This window comes from Diadema antillarum, unplaced genomic scaffold, assembly GCF_040938485.1.
Source record: "Diadema antillarum isolate AM-2024a unplaced genomic scaffold, OU_Dant_1.0 seq00001469_RagTag, whole genome shotgun sequence".
Taxonomy (NCBI): Eukaryota; Metazoa; Echinodermata; class Echinoidea; order Diadematoida; family Diadematidae; genus Diadema; species Diadema antillarum.
In genome coordinates, this window is record NW_027272208.1 from 1,012,361 (window position 1) to 1,035,909 (window position 23,549).

General features: G+C 38.0%; 1 protein-coding gene across 1 annotated transcript in view; it reads left to right on the forward strand.

Annotated features, from left to right (window-relative positions):
- LOC139709754 (regulator of G-protein signaling 12-like) overlaps positions 1-23,549 on the forward strand; it is a 75,586-nt gene that overhangs the window by 23,624 nt on the left and 28,413 nt on the right. Inside the window, 4 exon segments of the mRNA XM_071621716.1 lie at positions 14,199-14,223; positions 14,916-15,079; positions 18,014-18,100; positions 20,379-20,525. Coding sequence (XP_071477817.1) covers positions 14,199-14,223; positions 14,916-15,079; positions 18,014-18,100; positions 20,379-20,525 — 423 coding nt within the window.

The window sequence follows — 23,549 nt, forward strand, 5'->3', positions numbered from 1 at the left end:
GAAGAGAGAGACACCATTACAATGTATGTTATCAATTACAGTGTACACGCCGTCACAAACGGTTCAAGTCCAAGTCCATGAGTGCGTGAGCTGCATTTGTTGTAGACTAACAATTAGATGCTTGCAAAGTTCTTTGGAACCAACGTGCCAACGGAGACTGAGTAGAGACCCATACATTTGGCTGTACTGGAGTTTGTGCTTATGAAGGACAATATTTTTGACGTGACTGAGAACATCTGGTTTGAAAGCACTTTATCGTTGTCACAACTATCCTTCACTTGTCAATTTCATGCACCGTTGCATGAATTTTTATTATAGCAAGCAGTGCTATAGAAATCGCTCGAAAATCAAAATATGGCTGTGTGTGTTGCAGAGGGGGTAATATAATGGCAAGCTAGACCAGGCTTGTCTCAATTGTGTGTGTGTGTGTGTGTGTGTGTGTGTGTGTGTGTGTGTGTGATTGTGTAAGGTACAGATTTTTCAGTTTGTGATCATTTTAGTGTATATATATATATGTAGCCCTCATCTTAGCTGTGTAACTAAAGTTTTAGAAATTCAGAAATGTAGTGATTTCATATCGAGTGATTCTTTCCTAATGATTATTTCATATTTAGCATTGATGTGTCTGCTGTAGACATTTTGCTGACAAAACTAGCTAGATCCAGAAGTGAAATACCAAATTCCATGGTAAAGTTGAAATCATCAAGAGAGTAAAACAGGGCAAAAGTATTATTGAAATCGCACATTATTAAGGAGTTTTCAACTTTCGCATGTTTTCATGAAACAGGAATGTTAGTCATTATTACATGATACAAATTGGATGCATATCTGGGCAATTACCCCCCCCCCCCCCCCCCCCCCCCCGGCTAAATACTGGTTAGTAGTAAGGTTAGAGCAAAGATTAGGGTTAGAGTTAGGTTTAGGGTTAGGAGTTTGGGTTAGGGTTAGGATTAGGTTCAGGATTTGAATTAGGATTAGGGCCAGGGGAAGGGTCCTGGGTAGCTGCCCAGTGGGTAATTGCCCTAGACCCATTGGATGAGCTGATGTCATCAGCTCACAATATAGGGCCTTAACCTACATGCTAGTTTTTCATGACCAGTATAATAAGTCTGCATACGAAATGCAAAGGTTTTGTGGAATCACAGAATTTTCATGGCATTTGAATGGCCACAAATGTGTACTTTGATCCAGCTAGACTCGAGAGGGGAGAGTTGTTCACTCAGTCATGTGGCATGATATTCTGAGTTCATTCTAGTCGCTGACTGTTGGTAGTCACCTGGGATGAACCATAAGGGTCAGTAATTGGTAAATGATACAATTGGTTGTTTTGTAGGCATCCTGCTAATGCTGTCAGATTAGTTGTAGCCATGGATGCACCTCTGGAGTTTATTAGGATTAGTAGTCAAATAGGTGTAATTCTCTTGGAAATCTCTGGTGTGTGTGCTCTTTCTGTCTGGCTGCAAATCGAGAACAAGCGATTATGGGATCAAGGCAGTAATACACTGTTGTGTGACCAGTTTCCGTAAGGTATTGATGAAATAAGTTCGAGCATGCTTGAAACAGAGTTTTTGAGTACTGGATGGATTACTTTATGGTGCTGAAATCAAGGAGATTTGCAGTATGAAAAGGATTTTCCCCCCTTCTTATAGGTCACCAAGCTCTGGAAAGGGTTTTGATACAATCCAACATTGTGCACACACTGTGAGAGAGGGGCCACTTACCAATTGCTGCTTCGCCCAGCTCCATGCTGGGAGCTGGTGCCCACTAAGCCCCGAAGTTGAAATGACATTAATTGCCAGGATTAAAGTATTAGAATGGCTCAGTATGCACACAGTCTCAAGAGGCCTTACAGAGAATTCCTAGGCGAAGTGGCAATGGCAAAGAGAATTAGCCTCTCAATCCGAAAAAGAGCTTTTGTATAATTATCAGCTGCTTACCCTCACCCCAACCAGTAAAACAAGGTTGGAGCAAATAGCAGTTGATCAAGAATTTGTTAATAGCAAACTTTGTCAGAGAGGTACTTGTTGCTCTGTGCATAGAAATACAGCAAATGTTTGGTAAATAGTGGATGTGGAATGAATGACTCGATACCATGAATCTACATTGTACAACCTTGCACCTCATTCTCAGTTTTGTACTTGAATGGCACTAAATGCTGCATTTGACTATCTCTACTTGGAAAAGGATAAGAATATTTGGAAAAAAAAATGTGTAGAAATAATATCTAATTCAGCAAGCAACCCTGCATGGCCATCGCTTACTTAGTGGAGCAGATTAGCTGCGATGCTTTCACTGCAACATACTGTATGACTTTATAATGTAGATATCCATGTACAATGTACATCTGTAGTTACAGAGAACATGCTGACCACAAGATGCAACTTGCTGAAAGTCTTGTCTTTTGTCTTGTCTTGTCAAGAATGATTATCATCTGAATTCCATATCTAGTCCTGCTATTCATATTCACATGAAGACATTTAAACTTATTCAGGGTAATTCAGGAGTTATTTGGACTTATGTCTAGTATACAGTCAGTGTATGTTATGTAACATAAATAGAGACAGAACCTGCAGAGCATTTTCGTGGAGACTCATTTCACCTTAGCAGTTCAATTATTGCCCATCTCAGTATTATAATGAATGCAGATCATTGGGATCTGACTCTACCATTTGATGAGGGCCAATACAAATTCCTCATCAGCTTAAAAAGCCTCTTTAATCGCGAAAACCATGCGGATCAATAATCCCCTTTGAGCAGAGCATGTAGGACAATGGCCCATCGAGGGGGTAACAATGGATATGTTGGACCATCAGAAGTGGCCTGTGGGGACCTGTGCAACCATCTGGATGTGGGGGGGGGGGGGGGGAGGGTATTCGGTAGGAAGATGGTATTCTTAGTGAGGGGGGCATTGCTTTACCTCTGGCTTCATTCTGCTATTGATTTTGGAGTGAGCCTTTTTCTAAACATTCTATTGTCCGTTGCACAATGGAGGAGAAAAGGCCAAGCCTGGGATCTGAAAGAGTCTTCATGCATACTGATAGCAAGGGATGCCATATTGTAATGAAAAGCAGGCATTGTCTGTAGAAGAATGCTGTATTACCCGCCAAGTGTGACGTCAGAACCAATGGCGATTCGCCGGAAGACATACATGTACGTTCACAGATACGCCCCGTTAGCAAACCTCACCGCAGAGTTTATTCCCCGAGAGTGACTTGAAGTGTCCCATCCAGGTGAAACGATGTTTACTCTTAAAAGTGTCGGGGGGGGGGGGGGGGGGATGAGATTCACAACACTTAAATGTGTTGGCTCAGTCAAGAGTACTCGATTACAGTCAAATATGTTAGCCTTCCTCAATGTAAATGAGAATAAAAAATGAGGGGTGAAACAAATGTTTCCAGTACCAACAGCCGTCCAGCATTGCTTTTAAATGACAAGTTCCACATTCTGTTTATTTTCCATGTGTGGCTGCTTGTACGCTACACGTTGAGAAGTTGGCTTTGCTTTTGCATTGCCACGTCGCAGTGTCTAGGGAGTAGGGATAAAAAAAGAAGAAGAAAAGATGAAGAAGGAGAAAAATCAATAGAGATTGCTGGGTTGCATTTCAATCCCCCTCCGTACAATAATGTATAGCCCTGCCAAGGGAAGCGGCAGTGGAGCAGTGAGCTGTGGCATTGGATGCCACTTTTGTTGCCATGACGGAGATGAAGGCAAGCGCTATAAATCCTGGGTATCTGCCAGGTGCGCAATAGTGGTGGCACTTGACTTTGTCCAGATTTACATAGTTTTTAACCCGTTCAGGATTAGTTCTGAGTGAATTCTGATTAGGGCATACAGAGGTAAACAAAATTATGTTGTCTTCTGTGGGTAAATTTAGAAGAGCAGAATCCAGGGGATGCATTTGTCAACTGGATTCATATTTAAATCCAGTAGAGTGGGACAGTAGAGGTGGCTGAACCTTGATTATGAAGGAGTACTGGGATTCTCAAGAGCTGTTGCCAACATCCATTAGTGCCATGTGCATCACGTCAGCCAATATACTCTAGAAAAAAGAAAACAAGTGGAAACAATAAAAAGGAGTATTATTGAAGGAGGTTTAATAGGAAAAAAGAGAGGAAAGCAAAATCTTAAAGTAGATAGTACATTTCAAGGTGCTGCTGAGAGTAGTGCAGAACCAGCCCGTGAATATTCAAAGAAAATAATAACAATTTAAAGAAAGATCACTTTTTCAAGCAAAAGCAGCTACATTGTATACTTGGTTAGAGTTCCTTTTCTCCCTGAAGGAAAGTGGAATACTGGAAAGAGAAGAGGATTTGTCGTATGGTACATTATAGCAGTATGAACGTAAGGAAGAAAGAGCAATTAAAATGAAAAGTAATCACTGACCTCCATATGTTATCATGATATTTGAAGCATGTGTCCACAAGATTGTGGTACATAGTATGCTCTCTATACTCACGTGGTTTGTTTACACAACAAAGCTCATAATCAAACTTTTCATCATAAAAGTTCTTTGGCTGTTAAAGAGGAGAGAGTCCGAATTATATCCCCAAATAACATGTATCAACCCTTCTAGACCATAGATAAATATGTATGTATTCCTTTCTATTATTATTATTATTAGTGGGTTGGTTTTTTTGTGATCAGTATAATCTGACTACTGTGTTTGCAGGCTCATATAATTTAAAAAAAAATTTTTTTTTTAGTCAATTTGTCTTAGAAATCGCAGATGATAGATGAGTGCCTGGGAATTGTCAATTATGCAAGAAACAATATTCTCTCCCATTGCCAAATTTTTAGGAGGTTTTGAACTCATTCTTACATTTCAAAAGTGCTCTTGATGATAACACATGTCAGCTATTGGATGAATTGCTGATTGTATTTTCATAGTTCAGTACACGCGTAAGGGGAGATCTGGGATCAGTAATGACATGAGTGATAGGAAATGTGATGGAATTCTGGGGGGCAAAGTTCAAGGAGCATTTAGTCCCTGACATTGTCTGATGACGTGACAAGGAGAGAAGATCACAGCCCAGCGGGTCAGCCTGAATTGGGGTGCTGCTGTATGATTGGAGAAAAGATCATCACTGAGCAGCGAGAAGTGATATCTTGTTACTGTCCCCTTCTCAACCATACAGTACCTGTCCCTCTTCCTCCTGCGTAGCCCATTCCTAGAGAGAGAGAGAGAGACAGTCAAAGCAAAACACTATGCAGTAGACTGGTTTTATTTTTATACATGCCTTTCTGACAATGGTTCTTCTCAACAACACCAGAGCTTGCCCCCAACTTCTGCCCAATGTAGCAACAGCCAATGTATGCAAAAAAGAAAAAAAGAAAAAAAAAGAAGATTAAAAAAAAGATTCAAGTGTTTAAAAGTGTTGTTGAGGTACAGGTGAATAGAATAGCTTGTTATTATGTCAGGACAGGAGAAACGTCCCTCACATATATTATAAGTGGAGCAGCAATCCTAGTGAATGTATGAGCCTAAACAGAAAGGACTTTGAATCAGCCCAAATCTACAGGTTGTCTCTAACAGTAGAACAGAAAATGACACAGCCATCTCTACATGTCGGAGGGATCGCCTTCTTTGCAGCCATCATCAATTGATGGTCCATGTATCTTTGAACAAAATCCTCACGTACCATTGCATGTACAGAGTAAAGTAGGTAGTTAACTCGGAGAATGGTTCGGCTTATATTTGGCTTCGCATGAGGATTTTGAATTTCAGGTTGGCTGGCCAAGAGTGTCTAATGCTGCTTGGGTATGGAAGAGGAAACCATATATGACCATGTGCAATCAATAAGAAAAGCCTGTTAAGGACATTTTAGTTCTCATGGAATGGGGCTATAAAGAGAGCCACATTTACATGCTATTCTGTTACCATAGTAACAGATAATTGCATCTCTTATGTCACTGACAAAGAAACCTCTTCCTTTTATGGATATGTATTCAGGAAGTGATCAGTGTGACACATTTTAGTCTTACCCTTCTGCAGTGATTGTTATTCACCAAGATTTTTAAAGGTACTAGGGCATAACCACTGTCAGCTTGTCATGAGCATACAGGAAAACATGAACAAACAAATGAAACCAATCATATACCCTTTGTGCGCATGAATATCTTTACTAGGTGGAGTCAGTCCATGGTGTGATTGTGAGTTTTGCAATGCTGCCCTCTATAGCCATTGAACTCCTCATTTCTGTTTAGTGGTCTCGCACTTGTGAATATTACAGCCCACAGCCAAGTGTGTTTACAGGAAAAATGAACAACCATGTGAATAACACAAATGACTTACTGTGCTACATGTACATATTTTGTGTCCAAGTATATAGCCAGGCTAATTTACTTTAATCCCCATTTTTTTAAAGGGTTTGTTTGTAGGTTTGTAAAGTAAATGTCTGCTTAAACTATAATCAGGGGCTCTTACAGGAGAATAAAACCCAAATATATGGGGATTGAGTAAATGCAGTAACATTAGGAGAACACATCAGTAACAGTTTCAGGAAAATCAGACAGTTTCTTCAAGTGTTTTAAAAAGTTTTGGTCACAAACTTGGGACTGTGGCTTGGCCTCACATTGCCGTTTACTCTGAGCCAGGGCTGTGTCTGGTTATTGTTCGTGTAAACCTGCGTACATGGCGTCTAAAGTCGTCTCAGCATGAACCTCATGAAGTTATAAATATAGGTCTGAAGAAAGATTATCAAGCTCACATGATACTTGTGACAGTTGCTGTTTCACTTGTTGAGGTGTTCAATTAGGTTGTAAACATTTGTCATTTCAAAATCTGAACTGCTCTTGATTGCATGTCATTGATTAAAGCTTAAAAGTGTTTCACACCAAAGAGAATTTAAGTTTCAATTTCCTATGATCTAGTTACTTAACGGCTTTGATAAACGATCCCAACAATATGAATGCTGGCATACTGTGAATGAAGATAACTATCCACTCATGATGAATAGTCACAAACTTCTCAGTATGATAGAGACACCAGATTTTTTACTCTACAGGTATTGCTGAAAAGATGTAAATGTTTTACTGTAATCACATTTTCGTTGGAAATGAAATGAATGAAATTAAACTGTTAATTCAGTGAAATTAGAGTTAAATCTGTGGATTTATGTCTCAAATCCTTTCCAGAAGGTGGCATTCACATACAGGTATAGTGTAGTTGTATATCTACAACGTATGTTGAATTGACATTGGCTTTGTTTCTAGACTCTGTTGATATCCAGTAAAACATGATTCACATGCACTGTTGCATGTCTCTTGCCATTATTGTTTGTGTGTGTTTGTTTTTTATTTTATTGTGGAGGCAGGGTGGGGAAGGAAGCCAAAAGCTTTCATGTCAAAAGTTTTTGCAAGCTGGGCATGAAGAGGAAGTGCAGTTGTAAACAAGCTCTGTATCGGTGACAACATGAGTGGCTGTTGGACTGAGCAGGGAGGTGTACTCACCTCCCTGGACTGAGTGAAGGAATGAAACAGTAGCCATCATAGCTCCCTCACTGGCCAGGATCCTCTTTTTGCCAGAGTGTGTTTCTGACTCTTTGGTGGCAATGCTTTGCAGTGGGTGCAAAACTGAAAGGAACTCTCATCTGTATCATGCCGCCGTCTTCGTCCGTTAGGCTCTGCAGATGGTTTAGATATCCCACAATCTGGAAGCTGATTCATTTGGGCTCCGCGCATCAGACATAGCAGACGATGGTGAATAGCTATCTAATGCCATCGGCACACAGACCCTTCAAGCGTTTCCTGCTCATCACATTGCCTCTGGCTAGACTTTCAGACTTCGCTGTTTGTCACAATATTTGAATTCCTAGAATTCTGGAATTTTTAAAACTCTTTCCGTGTCTCTTTCTTCAAACTATGACATTGCAGTATCCTTCAGCAGAGAATGACGAACTGGACTGTATTTAGTCTGGATTGTGGGGATCATCTCAATCACTCTGGATTTGGTATTATTCAAAACTGTGAAACGAGACAGAAATGACTGGGATGTGTGTGTAGGAGAAAGTGTCCGCGGAAAGGATTTCTTGCTTTAAGAGACTCAAATTTCTCATTTGCACTTTTATCCTCAGATGTGAATATTTGGTTGAACTTGGACCTCTCTGCAGGAATTTGATGCTTCTATAGAACTTATCTATATCGATAACAGCATGTGTTTAGTTGTTGTGAGCATAGAGTGATCATATAACAAGACTGGAAGCTGCAGTGTTAGTTGGGAGGAACATTTACCATGCCTGTCAATACGAAGAACAAACTCAGCAAAACCCGTGGGCAGCCAAGCCATGGTTCATCAAACAAACTTTTTTCCATGAGAGTAAGTGTTGTGTAGGCTTACATGATTTATCTCCAGTTCTGGGCAGCAGTACTTTTTTTTCTATTTTGTTTTGTTTTGTTTTGTTTCTAGCACAACCACCTTCAATACCATGCTATGTTATCTGTGGTGATATACAGTGTATTGGACCAGACCTTGGCTATAGTTTGAAATCATTTCTTCAAGTACACATGTACTGTATGTGTCATTCTTTGTGATGATTTTTGTAACATTTTCCAGTTCACATTGCTCATTGGTAGTGTGAAACAATGCTCTGTTCTTCTCATTCTGAAGAAGAGAGTGATAAAAAAAATCTTTGATAATGAATTCCACTGTATTGTTTGGTGAATTTCAACACAAGGACAAAAGAAAAAAGCTAGCAGCTCCCGATATCTAATAAAACTTATCAGTGGCATATATGGGACATTGGCAGGTTGATTTCTTGAGCTTGTCACTGCTATAGGATTGCCTACTGTGAGATGCATAACTTTCTCTCTACTGTATAAAATTCTACTTCATGTTCAAGATAACTGGAATACCAAACAGATACAATGTAAGTTACAGTTTCACTGAAACCACACAAATATCAGAGTTGTGGAATTATACAGTCTCTCATTGTATTATTTTGGTCACAATCTCACATGCAGATTAGATGTGTCAATAGTTTCTTGGCCTCAAAAGTTTCTAATTTGTTAATTTGTAGGAATATGAGATTGTTTGTCAATTAATTGACTGGAAAAATTGTTGACCATGCGCTATTAAGTCATTGCAACTCTAAATTAATTTGATTCAAGGGATTGTATGTATTTTTTCCCAAAAGGGTTTGTTTAAAAGTGAGGTATATAAATTGAGGTACATATAAAGTACACATTTGTATGCAAGGCAGAATAAGGCATTACATTTGATTTTAGAGAACGATATTACTATATGATGAAAAATGTGAAACTGCAATTCCACAATCTTTTTGGATGTAGTCATACATAACATAAATTGTACGTACGTCCGCATTCGTTTATGCGATAACTTGAGTGATATGGACTGGAATTTTACCAAACTTGGTCCAAGTATAAAGTATGATGGGGCAATTACTTCATTAGATTTTGGATGAAATCAGCTAAAGGCCAAAGGTCAAAGGTCAAGGCCAAATCATGAAATTGTATCCGTTTACGCGATAACCCGAGACTGGATCGAGCAAATTTCACCAAACTTTGTCTGAGGATGATGTATGATGGGACAATTACTTGATTAGTTTTTGAGTGAAATCGGACAGAGGTCAAAAGTCAAAGATCAAGGTCAAGTCCTAAAATTTATCTGTTTACGTGATAACTCAAAACTGGATAAAGCAGCTTTTACCAAACTTAAGCCAAGGATGATGTACGATGGGGCAATTAGTTGAGTGGATTTTAGTGACATTGGCAAGAGATCAAAGGTCAAAAGGTCAAGGTCAAGGTCAAATGCTAAAAATGTTGCTATTTCTCCCATATCTATGCAATGCCCAAAGGTATTTTCTTGAAACTTAGTGTAAACTTGTAGTATTGCGTGAAGATTCTCCAGAGAGAGTTTCATGTCATAAGGTCAAAGGTCAAAAGGTAAAAGGTTAGGTGAAAATGTTGCAATTTCACTTTTCTCGCAAATGGTTTGTATCTTCGTGGAACTTGGTACATATGCATGTACTGACTGGCAGGGATTATTGTGAGGGAATTTAGGAGTCATGGGTCAATAGTCATGGGTCAAAGGTCAAGTTCAACTCCTCAAAATTTTACTATTTCTCTCATATACTAGTATATGCAATGCTTGCATTATTAGTTTTAAAACTTAATAAATACATTGTGCATGTATTACCTAATAGAGATTCTCTGGGAAATTTCCAGCCAGAAGGTCAAAGGTTAAGGGTCAAAGCCAGGTTTAAATGCAAAAAAATATATATATTTTGTACTGTAATTACACTCTTCCTTCATATCTTGAAAATTGTACTCAATGCATAAACTCATAAAAGGGTCGGTCAGAGGTAAAGTAAAAATCCTCAATTCCCCAAATATGTGTACCTGCACTCTTAGACAATTATAGCAAACCCAGTTCAAGGAAAGTGAACATTCAAGATATTTCTGGCAAACCTGTCATGTCAATATTTTGCCAGTTACGTGAAACTGTCATCACACATTGTGAAGACATTGTACTATACACCTATTGGGAGAATCATGCGTTGTGGCGGAGGCATCAGTCGCCATAGCGACATTTCTAGTTCATAAATATGTCTCTTGTCTGTCGAGTGTAAAATCAGCAAGTGTATGAACACCACAATTATAATGTAAGAAGATGCATTTGCTTTTGGTAGTATAGACAACAAAATGAAAGCAGCTGACTTACAACAAGTAAAGCAACTTCCTCAAGGGAGATACATGTAGTCCAGAAACAAAATAGGATAGCTTTATAATCGTCTCCAGGTACTCTCTCCAATAAAATTTCATTTGATAATTTCTGAGCAACACAACTGACAACTTGTAGCTTAAAGCATCTAAAGCAATTACAAAATCAGTGTGGAAAAGAAAGTGTAACATAATAGAAAAAAAAATAAGTGAGAAATAATTTCATGATGCCATATGATATTGATAAAAGCAAAAGTGGAGTCAAATTTCTTCAAGGTTAAAAGTTTTGAACTAAGCATTTTAAGCTATTCTAATAACTTGAGAAGGATCTGTTCGAGTTTGAGTTTTGAGTTTACGTTTACGTTTACATTTAGATTATTTGGGCGGCACTTTAGGCAAGGGCTGTTTTTTAAAGGGTGACCATAAACAAAATACAATATTTCATCTATACATACATACAATGAGAAGAAGGCAAGCATACTACAGGTGAAAATCTACAGTACATTCATTGATAGAAATCAAAGTATGGCACACAAAAAAAAATCATCAGATTTAATTACTCAATAGATTTGGAAAATCATGTTAAAATGATTACATGAATATAAATTTTTAAAATGTTTAACATAAATATATAAAAAAAGGGAAAACTAAAAATGTGTACTCAGTAATAGCTGCTGTCTCCTAATCTTAGGCTAACTAGTATAAATTACCTAGCTATTGAAGATTTGAATGCAACCAAAGAGGCACTTTGTTTAACATCACTTAGTACTTAGGTAGACTACACAGTAAACCCATGATGTGAAAGACTGTATTTGATGACTTTGCCACACAGTATTGGTACTCTCTAAAAAAAATCGAGTGAAAATATTCACTCTTAAAAGAGTGAATACAAAAAAGAGTGAATTTAGAGTGAAATTGGAGTGAATTTTGAGTGAAAATTTTCATTTTCACTCATTTTGGAGTGACCTCAGGGATCACTCGAAGATTTTGGAGTGATCCCTGAGGTCACTCCAAAACGAGTGAAAATTAACATTTTCACTCGAAATTCACTCTTTTTTGTATTCACTCTTTTAAGAGTGAATATTTTCATTCGATTTTTTTTAGAGAGTAGAGGCATTTATTTTTTTAGGATGTTTGTTCGTCTGTCTGTCCTTCCATCCAACCGTCTGTCTTTCCATAATGGATTTGGTGGACAACGTAACTTAAAACCATTTGATATCCCAATGAAACTTGGCATGTACATACTTGGGTTAACGAAGCTGCGCCTATCAACTTGTTGCAATTGTTGATTTGCACTTCCTTGTCTGGTAAAATATGAAATCGCTCTCCCCACAAGTTTCATTTTTTTTTTTTCATTCAAGAGATAGAATAGATAAAGTGTGGGTCAATATGATGATAAGATAGTTTCTACATTTGTGTATCTGCACATGGAATGTAAACTCCACCGGTAGTGCACGTATTTCCTTTTGACTTTAGTTTCCCATTGGGTCGCTTCCTCTTGATTCAGTGGTGTGCGTATATATCTCTAGATACGGCGTGGATACTGTTTCTGTTGTAAGAGCTTAATGTGCTGTACGTGGGATTCTCTTATCTGTTGTGACCATCTGTGGTATTAACTGTAATACAGGACATAGAGAAATTTGTCTAGACCCGTATTGTGGACAGAGTGATTGTCAAAAGGGCAGGCATCCAGAAACTTTTGACTACCTGCGTCTCTGAGAAGGTGGCATATTGTTCTTCCATGGATTTATTGGAACATGGCTTATATCTTCCCATGGCGCGCTAATGCCAACAGCGAAAAGGTAATAAAAAAGCAAACAAACAAAAGAAGAGCAAATGGTATCTTTTTGCTGTAAAGTTGTCTGTTGATACTTGGATACTTTTCATGTCTGTGGTGTGGAGTGAGCATCAGGATGTGAAATACTGTTTGTATGTTTGTTTGGTCTTTTAACATTTACTTTCCTCAACATTGCTTTTATGAATGCCACCTGATAAAGTGCAGAGTGCAGAATTATTGTAATATCATGCATAGGGCTTTACAAGTGCATCCATAGCGATATGGTCATTGTTATAAAGCTGCATTACTTTCATGGTTACGAGTGAGATGTGCGGCAAGATACAAGTATGCACTTGAGAAAATTTGCTTGTAAAACAGAGGTGCGTAGGTTAGTAAGATTTGCTTGTTGCGAAGGTTACAGTAGTTTTATCATCAATTAGAACAAGTCAGTGGAGGCCTTCACAAGTGATATATCCTGCTCATGCCAGGAAATGGGGCAGAGTCAAGGTTTATGACCCAAAATAGTTTGTTATTACTCGATCAGACTGACACTTTTACCTGTATCATGAGGTGTGTAGGTGGCTTAGCCTAAACTGCTGGGATTGATCATGCAGATCCAGCCAAGTGTACCCATCTCTATCTCAGTTGACTCTGAAATTTTCTTGCATCTGGCATGACTGGAATTCTAATGACTTCCCCTGTGATAACTTGGGTTTTTTTCTCAGCTTCGAGCGAATGCATGTTTAAAATCGATTGTATACTTGTACTGTAACTTAAATTGTTCATCTGCACTTGTAATGTTTAACATATTATAGTTGAAATGCATCAGCTTTCAGGAGCCAGGCATCATTCAGCTATTTCAGGGAACAAAACTAAACAAGACTATCTGAACACACTATATACATGACATTGACCTCATGAGACAATATTCTGTCTCTTTATTTGATTTATATTGTATCTTTTGTAATCATAAATCCACTGGCTTGAATTCAAGGGGCTATCCAGAAGAAACTGAAGGAAATTCCAAGTTGGAAGGCACTGGTATCTCTGATTCTGCCATAACCTCATAATATGTAGAGTGTCATAAACTCATATCGTCATTATGAGAGTGCTTTGACTGCATGGGATCACAGGGAATAATTTTCCAACTCAGATTTGATTAGCAATTTTAGCTGATGAACAATATTGTAAATGTTATCCTACTACACTTTTATGGATGAAAACTGCTACACAAAAGTTAATTTGTGTAGCAGTGTTGTAAAAATGCATAGCAAATTGCGATGCAATACCAGGAAAATTATTCCCTGGATCACCCTGAAGGGATCAGTTTTCTCAAGGAAGTCCTGTCACTTTCCACCAAATGTCATCTGAAAGGAGGCTCTGACATCAAATGGAAATGCTCTTTCAGAATACCAGCAAGTATATAGCATATAACACATGCATAATATATGATATAATTAATTTCTTATACATATATAAAATTCTTACGCACACAATACTACAATGTCGAAAAATATATTGCTTCACATTGTATGATAAATGTGTTAGAGGGTAAAATAAACATGATCACTTGTCTAGTTTATGTTTTAACTTTTCAAGGCTATGTAAAATCCCATTTCTTGACTGAATATGAGAGCTAGTATCATGTCATTCTTAAATTGCTGGCAAATTGTCTATATGTCTTTCTTGATTTTTTGTGCTTTTTTGGTTAATGCTTGTTATTTCTCTGTTTTATTTTTTACAGCAAACACTTACATCATCTGATGGAGGTAAGTGAAGAAAATTATTTACTCACGGCTGACAAGTGACATATATATTTGACACATACCGTAGAAGTGCATTTCTATCTTTGTGTAATTTGTGATGCTCAGCTGGATGCATAGTAAGATGAATTTTATTTTTATGTGATTTTAATTTCGTTGAATCAAGACATTAATTACTAGAACATATGGCAAGCAAAAATATTCTCCTGCTTTATTTTCACACTAGTTTCTGGTTTGTGTGAAATGTGTGAAAAATGTCCACTTTTTCAGTGCTTTTGTGCAAAGCTGTTTTATCTGGATTAGATTTGAGACTCGGCCAATTTTTACTCCGGTCAGAAGCAAGACTTCATTGCGTTACCCATAATATATGCAATACACATCCTGACAGTTGCATCCTTCTCTGATATCTTCCTAAAGTGTTTTTGTTTTGTTTTTTACAAACAATTTTCCAAGGTTTGTTTGACAAATTCCATTTGTAGTTTCTTTTACAGAATGATTTTTAGTTAATCGTTGTTGACAAATTCCTGTGCCACTCATTTTATGTTGCAAATTAATGGCTGCAAGAAAAAATCTCCAAAATTTTCATTTTCAATCATAAGATGTTGAAATACCATTGAAGACACACACGGCATACTATAATTTTAAGTTGATTTTAACTTTGTAAGATGGACTTAAATTCTTCATGAAACACCCGCCAGATCTCAACAATGATGACAAGGGCCTCCATGCCTCAGCCAGCAACCCGAACCTGGCAGCCCAGGGGGGTGATGGCGAACTGGACCCAACGATAGGAAGAGTGTCTAGATGGGCTGTTGACTTTGAGCGGCTCCTTACAGATGAGCTTGGCTTATGCTGCTTCACGGTAGGTGGTAACAACAACAACAACAACAACAACAACAACACTGACAACAACAACAACAACAACAACAACAACAACAACAACAACAACAACAACAACAACAACAACAACAACAACAACAACAACAACAACAACAACAACAACAACAACAACAACAACAACAACAACAACAACAACAACCATCCATGTAATCATGTTTAAAGAGCTGGTAACATTAGGATTAATGGGTGGCCTGATTCAGTCGCTGCCCGTCGGAATGCATTCAAAAACCATGAAAAGCACCGGTCAGCGAATATGTGCATCGAAGCATGCTCCCATCGGTAACGGTTTACTCCAAACGAGATTCTTCGGCTGTGTATGTCGTGTTTACAGAGATCAGTGATAAAACCGGAACCGGGTCAGCCTTCCCACTCCATGCTATCCCCACACTACTGGGATTTGAAGAGACCAAAAATATTTTTAAAAATTGGAGCTATGGCAGTAGTGATTGTTTAGGAAATCAGGTTTGAATTATACTGGAAGCATGCCAGATTTTTAATAAAGTCACTTCCACAGTCAACTTGTTTGTGGAACACAAACATAGAAATGGGATATAAGCTCCTAGTGATTATTCTGCTCTACGCCACTTATGGCAACGTGTTGGCATTTTAGGGGGGAATGACACATGTTCCTCCTGTCCTTAGACTGTTAGCTCTCTGTTTTGGGGGGATTCTCATGTTGAGATATTAATGGCAGCACGAACCACACCTGTCACTGGCAAGTGTATTTTGGTGATAATCTATTAATGTTGTGTGACAGCTGTGCTGGCAAGTCTGTTCGCTGCACAAGGAGCTGTGCAGTGACTGAAGGGTGCATTGCCATTGTCACTCTACCAGAAACCGCCATCATTTTAGTACCAAGAGCTGATTCATTGTGTTCCTGCAACCAGGAAGCTTCTGCTATAAAGGTCATGACCTTGATTCGCCACTGTCACGTTTACATGATCTGTCATTTTTTTTTCTCTCAAAACTGCTTTTATTTTTGTTCCATACATAAATTTGATGTACATCAGTAGTTCATCATTACATTTTGCAAACTTTGTAAGGGTGTGCGTTTTTTTTTTTGTGTGTGTGTGCGTGTTTTTGTGTGTATGTTTAAAAAGTTGGCCAAGTTTGTTAAAACAACATGTTTAATGATTATGTGAAATACATATCTGCAAATAGTGATTGCTGTGAATTGTGTAGAGGGGTTGGTAAGGATGTCATAGTTATAGTGTGTAGCTGTGCTACAATCAGATGGGAGTGTGTTCATGTAGCTTGCAGCATATTTTTGGCATTGTGTGATTTTCATGCCCCACAAAAAGTTTGTGCTGATGAAAATGCCCAAATTCTACGTGATGAATTTCTCAACAATCTAATTTAATTTAGCATGACTTGCCCGCAGACTATACCTTGTTATCTTTCGTATGCCCAACTAAACTACCGAAAGGTGAATTCTAAATAATAATGCAGGGCTCAACATTAGCGATGGCACGGTGGCTCGGGGCTGCTAAAAATTTTTGTCGGGCCACCAGATTTCCGAAAAGGCTATCTTTTGGTGGCCCGATTGGTCACTTCAAATTTTAAATGGATTGTTATGTTCCAAGATTTCAGATTGCCCGAACAAGCCACCAGAGAAAAAAGTTAGTGTCGAGCCCTGTAATGCCATTGTCTGTTGATTTCTGTTATAGGACAGTCTGACCTCAGTACTCTAGCCATCACTTTCCAGAATCTCTCCTTTATCTTCATATGAACTGACATACACTTGTCTGTGCATCTTCATGCATTTCCATTGCAAAACTTAGCTGAAACCGAATACAAAGTAGCAATTCTCATGCAAATAGGCAAAGAGAAAGCCACGACATAAATGCCAATCACTATGACACAATATCCGTTTTCACATCAGCCCGATGTTTCGAAATAGCGCGCTATATTCTGACTTGGGAAATTAACCCGATCATGAAATAGCGCGCTATTTGATAATGTGAACACAAATTAGCGCGCCAATTGTATCGCTCTGGTCGAGAAAATTTCTCGAGTCCCAACTCGGGAAATTTCTGAAATAGCGGGATAGTAGCGCGCTATTTGAAAATGTGAAAACGACTCGAGAAATTAGCGCGATGCATCCCATCATGCCTAGCGTGTGTGACCCGATCGATCGAGGCAAACTGCACACAAATCATGAGGAATTTTTGAGAGGGCACACACATTACTGATGCTGTTTGCACATACTCAGCTGTCGAATTAGCTCGAAAAAAATTCAGGCTAAGTCTCTTCGGGCTGATGTGAATAAGAAATGAAATAGCGTACTAATTCGCAATCGTGAAAAATATCTCGAGCTTGGATTTTTATCGGGCTGATGTGAAAACGCCTAATACCATACTTGCCCTCCCAAGCTTGATCATCCTTGTTAGTCAGAATTTAATCAAAGAAACAAAGACATATAAGGAAGGGGTATGTTCACTCATATCTCATTGATTCCCATATCATATGAATCATATGAATTGTAAAATGTGCAATTGCCATGTCATTTATCACAGGACTAGTCAGTGGATATTATGCCTTATACTATTGTATGTACTCCCAACACAGCTTGCTAGAAAGTATCATACTCAAGTGTATCTCACTTTTTCAGCCGGTTACTATGTGACTGGATAACTGAGGCTGGCAACAGAATGTAATGTGTAGGTACAAAGGTGACAAGCACTTTCATTACAGTTTGTGTCTAGTCTCAAAATATGATATGCAACCAGCTGATGTGGTCTATAAAAAAATTGTGTTTCTTTCTGTGGCTTGCAGTATAGACTTGCAGTGTAGTAATGATGGTATGTTACTTTCATATGCATTCTGTCAATATATTCCCAGGTTAATGGCATGATGATATTGTATTTTCTTTTCTTTTTTTCCCCACTTGATATAGGAGTTCTTGAAGAAGGAATTTAGCGAGGAGAACATCATGTTCTGGATTGCCTGTGAAAAGATGGCCAAAATCACAGACCGTGGAGAGGTATGTGTGTGTGTGTGTTTATTTATTAAATACAACAAGGATTGAAGTCCCCATTGTAAATCAGTTGATAATGCCGAGAACACAATTTCTTATTAAGCCCCATACACATTATGTCCTTGAAGTTTAGCACCAAGTATTTTTGGTACTTCCTTGTACAGTGGTATATTTACAAATAGTCAGTGGGATGAAGGGGGGGGGGGGGGGGGATAAGGAAAACATATCAATAAAGTGAATGTCTGTGAGCTTGACATGTTCAGTCTCTGTTTAAAGCCCTTACATATTATCATTTTGCATAATTCCCTCAATATGATATTATGTCTTCTTTGCAAGGAAACTGAAGTTCTGGGGTAGTATTACTGGTGCTATATCTGTGCCTCCTTACTCTTGCTTCAAGATTGGTTATGTCCCATCTTACACTGGCTTCAAGATATGTACATTATACTCTGTGTCAGTGGAATGACACCCTTGGAAAAGGCTGTGTCTGTTTCGTGCATCACTTTGAAATATTTGGCCCAAGTCAAATCATTAAAATACTCTCTGCCATATGAGTATTTCTTGATAAGTGGGTAAGCAGAAAGACATGATTTGCCTGTGACAGGCAAGTCTGTTTCTTCTTCTCTCTTTTTTTTTTTCTTTAAATATAAATATGGCTTTTCACTTGTGCTGTCTGTTCTCAGATGTACATTCCAGACTCGTCTCTGGTTCTGACAAAGTGCATCGACATCTATATTTAGTCTTAGTTTCTGATATCATAACCAATACATGCGGCTACGCTGTAAGATAGTCCTTGCGTGTTTGTATCTATATGCCACATAGCATATTTTATCAACATTTAGTGACAGATACTTGCATTTGATATGCAATCGTGCGTTCAACATTATCAATTTCATGGAATGTCTGTAATGTGTGGATTATCATTTTGCATTATTGCATCACAAGAAATAGGTTGGGAAGGGTGGAATTACAAAAAAATAAGATACTTTACATAAACTGAATAATTGCTGTCCAGTATATTGATTCTTATACCCGTGGTTATGTGACCTGATTCATATGATTAACAGTAGGTAGACCCAAAGAGATTAACAATAGGTAGACCCATAGAGATGAGATTTGTCCTGAAGCCAGAGTGAATTAAAAAACTGAAATCGTCCTGATGCCTAACCATGAGAATGTCATCGTTCTCTGATATATTATTGAAGCCATCACCTGTTTCAGTAATTGTCTCTCCAACTGCTATGCCACAAGGGTACAGTAGCTCTAGCCAACATGGACTCCAGCAGTATCCATTACTTACAGCTTTTGTCTTGAACAAGTGTGATACATATCTTCATACAGTACCCCACTTCAAGGGATATCTATTGCAGATCATTAACCTACAAATTTCAAGATTTCAATTCACCGAAGTATTTTGCAAAATCATGAACTTTACACATCAATCCGGGAACTTGCATTTGATATCAAAAGTGTGAAATTTTATCTCGTTTACACTGATATTAATCACTTGAGAATTAGATCGGTGGTAATATAAGTTGCCTTAAAAAAATACAAGTGTGTATATCATCAACATCCCTTCTCTTCACAATGCACTACATAACTTGACATATCTTGTCAAAACATTGTGTGCACATGGTATGGTACACTTTGTGTCCATGTTTTAGTATTTCTTACAGACAGTTCTCTTGTGTCCAAAAGGGAGTGTTCGGGAGACAACTTTTTTTTCTCTTTTTTCCGCATGTCTGAAGTGGGGTTTCTACAGAAATGTTAGTCTGCAGTGCCCTGTGCAAATCACCCCTCCCCCCACAAGAACCTAGTACCTTGGTATGACATGAAACCATGCGCAGTTATATCACACAACATGTACAACAACAGAAAGCTGTAAGTGCCTTTGAAGACAAAATGATACTTGTACTGCACAACTGGCAGTCATATATTGGAATTGATGGAATCTCTGATTTATGTCTGGATGGAGTCATTATTTTCAGACATTGCTTTCAGTGACAGTGCAAAGTTGTAGAGTCCCAGTGAAAATATGGTGATATTAAGCAGGTTGTAGTCTTCATTATGAGGTGAAGGCAATGAAAAAATGGATTGTTTCACAGAATTTTATCACTCCCAGACAGGGTTTACACCGAAATGGGCTCACGTGGGCTTCCGATGATTGGCTAAGCACTGGAGCATCACAATGCATGATGAAATAAACCTAACTACAATTACTTAAATAGACTTTATTTGAATTGTGGGTATATATGTGTTATTTGTGCCTGTGTTATCCCCACAGCTGCAAAAGACTGCCCAGGAGATCTACGACAAGCACCTCGCCCCCAAGGCTCTCATGCCTGTCAACCTGGACAGTGGGGCCAGGGCTCTGGTGGAAGAAGCCATCAAGAACCCAACCCCGGAAATGTTCAAGACGCAACAGCAACAGGTACATTGTGCAGATAAGTTTGACAGCAAGCCACTGCAGCAACTAGACTGTGCCTTCAGTAATCTAAGCTTGAAATTGTACTTTTTTTTCAGAGTTTGTTTACACTTGTAGCACATAGAGTCTCATCGTTTGATGTTATGAATACACATATTTCAGCAGACATCCTAACCATTCTAAATTTGGAGGGAAGAATCAGAATTTTTTACCATTCCAAGCTCTTGTTTCAATAGAAGTTTCTTCTTTTTCTTGATGATTCTACTTCACATTCCTATAGGAACTGTTCTTTCTTCTGTACTTTTGAGCCAAATCATCTCTGTTTTTTCAGTTAGAAAGGCTGGGAGGTCTACTTTGGGAACAGTACAAATTTACAACACACCTTTTCCCATCCTTGTGTTCACATTTGTCATGGGCTTGAAATTTGTCAATAGTTCTAATACTCTGCCATTATATTTCTTTCAATCTAAATGTATGTACATAGTATATAATCCAAATGGGTAAGAGAATCCCCAGAGTCTAAAGGTGTCCTTTGCCGTGTAAAGGTCTATTTATATTCTGTGTGAAGGGTATTATTTCAGTAGTGGAACCAACTGTGGGTTGTTCACTGTGACAGTGAAATGAACTACTTCCTGTCTCTGCAAAAAGGTTTCCAGACTTGGAAAGTTGGGGTTTTTTTGGTGATTTTTTGCTGTTGTTTCTTGCCGATGGGCTGACATTTGAATGCTTGAAGGTGTGGTTATGTTGATGTTTTTATTCCTTTGTTTTCTTTGAAAAGTTGGAACGTGATGTACATGAAACCAATCTTTCTTGTTATGAATTGGCTGGCAAGAATGGAAGGTTAACAACATCCGACGTCATTTGTTTACAGCAGTAGCCCCTCCTGTACAATATATTACTGAGGACTTGAGGAGAAACTGACTCATAATGTAATAAAACATGACAATGGGTTCAGTAGATATAATATGATATCATGGGCAAGGCTCAACAATAAACTTTTTTTTTTTCTGGTCTGTTCTGGCCATCAAAATCATCAAATTTTATTTCATGGAGGCCTGACACTGAAATTGGGTGCCCCCCCCCCAAAAAAAAGTAAAAAAATACGTAAAAAACATAATAATTATGTGAAAATTGGCATGTATGATAAAGTGCTTCATATGCCATGTAATGTGATTAAGAAGTAAGAAAGAAAAGTGTTAAAAAGAGAAATCATTTGATAAACCAACATTGAAATGACTAAAAATCATTTTCATTATGTGAAAATTGGCAGGTAGAGAAGATAAACAATTTTAAATACCATTTACTTACCATTGACTTAGTTTACTATGGCTAACATCAGTATCGTATTGAGGCACAAACATGATTTGCCATGAAACCACAGGTTTATGAAGTGATTATATTAACCTAGGGATATACCTACTTCTATTCTTGGATAAATAAAATCTGGCCTTGAGAAAAAAATAGTTTTTTTTTTCTTCTGAATTTGGCCATGAAATAGACTGATTTTGGCAGTGGAAACTAGTGGGGATTTAGTAACCCTGATCGGAGCAGCATACTGAAGTGCGTGCGTGTGCACAGAGCCCAGTTGGGCCACCAAAAACATGTCATTTTGGATATGAAAAAAGAGTTGGCTGGACATCTATGTCTGGTGGCCCTGTGCCACTAGGCTTCCAAATATGTTGAGCCTTGTCATAGGAATCATAATTTAAAAACAACTGAGAAAGATGCCTTCCATATTTATAGGAGAATAACACCAAATGTATGTGTGGATTGAGTGGATGCAAAAATATTAATCGAACAAAGGGTTGAAGTTTGAGGAAAATCAGACAATCCATTCAAAAGGTATGAATTTCTAAAGTTTCAGCACCACCATTGCTGGATGAGAAGCCTGTACAGCAATTCTTAATATCACAGTTTGACAACGATATAAAGAAAATCTTTAAAAAAGTCAGAATTGTTCTTCTTGCTAGCAGTGAAAGAGCACTTTGCTTATCTATTTTAGAATGCAGGGGAATAACCTTACCCTCAACATATATCAGTGACAATTGGAAGGAATGTGGACTTTTCATAAAAGATGAAAATTTGTGGCATTCTCTTTATATTTTCCTTAAATCATTATACAGCTGCCCATCACAAATTGTTGTAGTCTTGTAATCCATTGACAGTGGTACTTAAAGGGGATTGCTAGTAACTGATCAGTGGGAATTAGTGGGTATGTTGGGGGATGATTGTTCCAATCCTTGTGGGATTCATTTAAGAGTACATTATATATCTATTGTTGTGTGAAAATTATTTGCTTCAGAACGGTCTTATATTCAAGTAATGTGCAGTTTAATGCCCTGTCACTCTATAGGCATGCTAACCTGGAAACATTAAAGTGGACATTACTTGAATATGAGACCATTCTGAAGCAAACAATTTTCACACAACAATAGATACATAATGTACTCTTAAATGAATCCCACAAGGATTGGAACAATCATCCCCAAACATTCCCACTGATTCCCACTGATCAGTTACTAGCCATCCCCTTTAAACTTTAGTGAAGATTATAACTTTTGAGAGGGTTGTCCAATTTTCGTTTAACTTCACTGAAATGTGTTCTACTAATCTGCATGAACTCAATCTACATATGTATGTTGGTTTCATTCTCCTTTTATACAGGGAGAAAATGAATAGTGATCATGTACACCTTGTAAGGAACTATTTTCTCTCTCCTAATCTATTTCCAGGAGATTCAAACTGTGTGTGCTTTTGTATTTTTCAAACTCTGTGCATAGAAATTATGAAATTGTTTTTGTTGCAGTGCAGGAGGGAAATTTCCTTTATTTAGTGTATCACAACATAGTCACAAATTTGAATAATGCTCTAACTATGGAAATATGTTTGGCTGGTTTTGTCATTTTTGTTTATCTTTTTTATTTATTCTGCAGGCGGTAGGGAAAGTAAGTTTATATATTCTTATGCATGCATGGTGGTGCTGGTTTTTTTTTTCTCTTACATTTATAGCAGTAAAACTTGCATAATGCC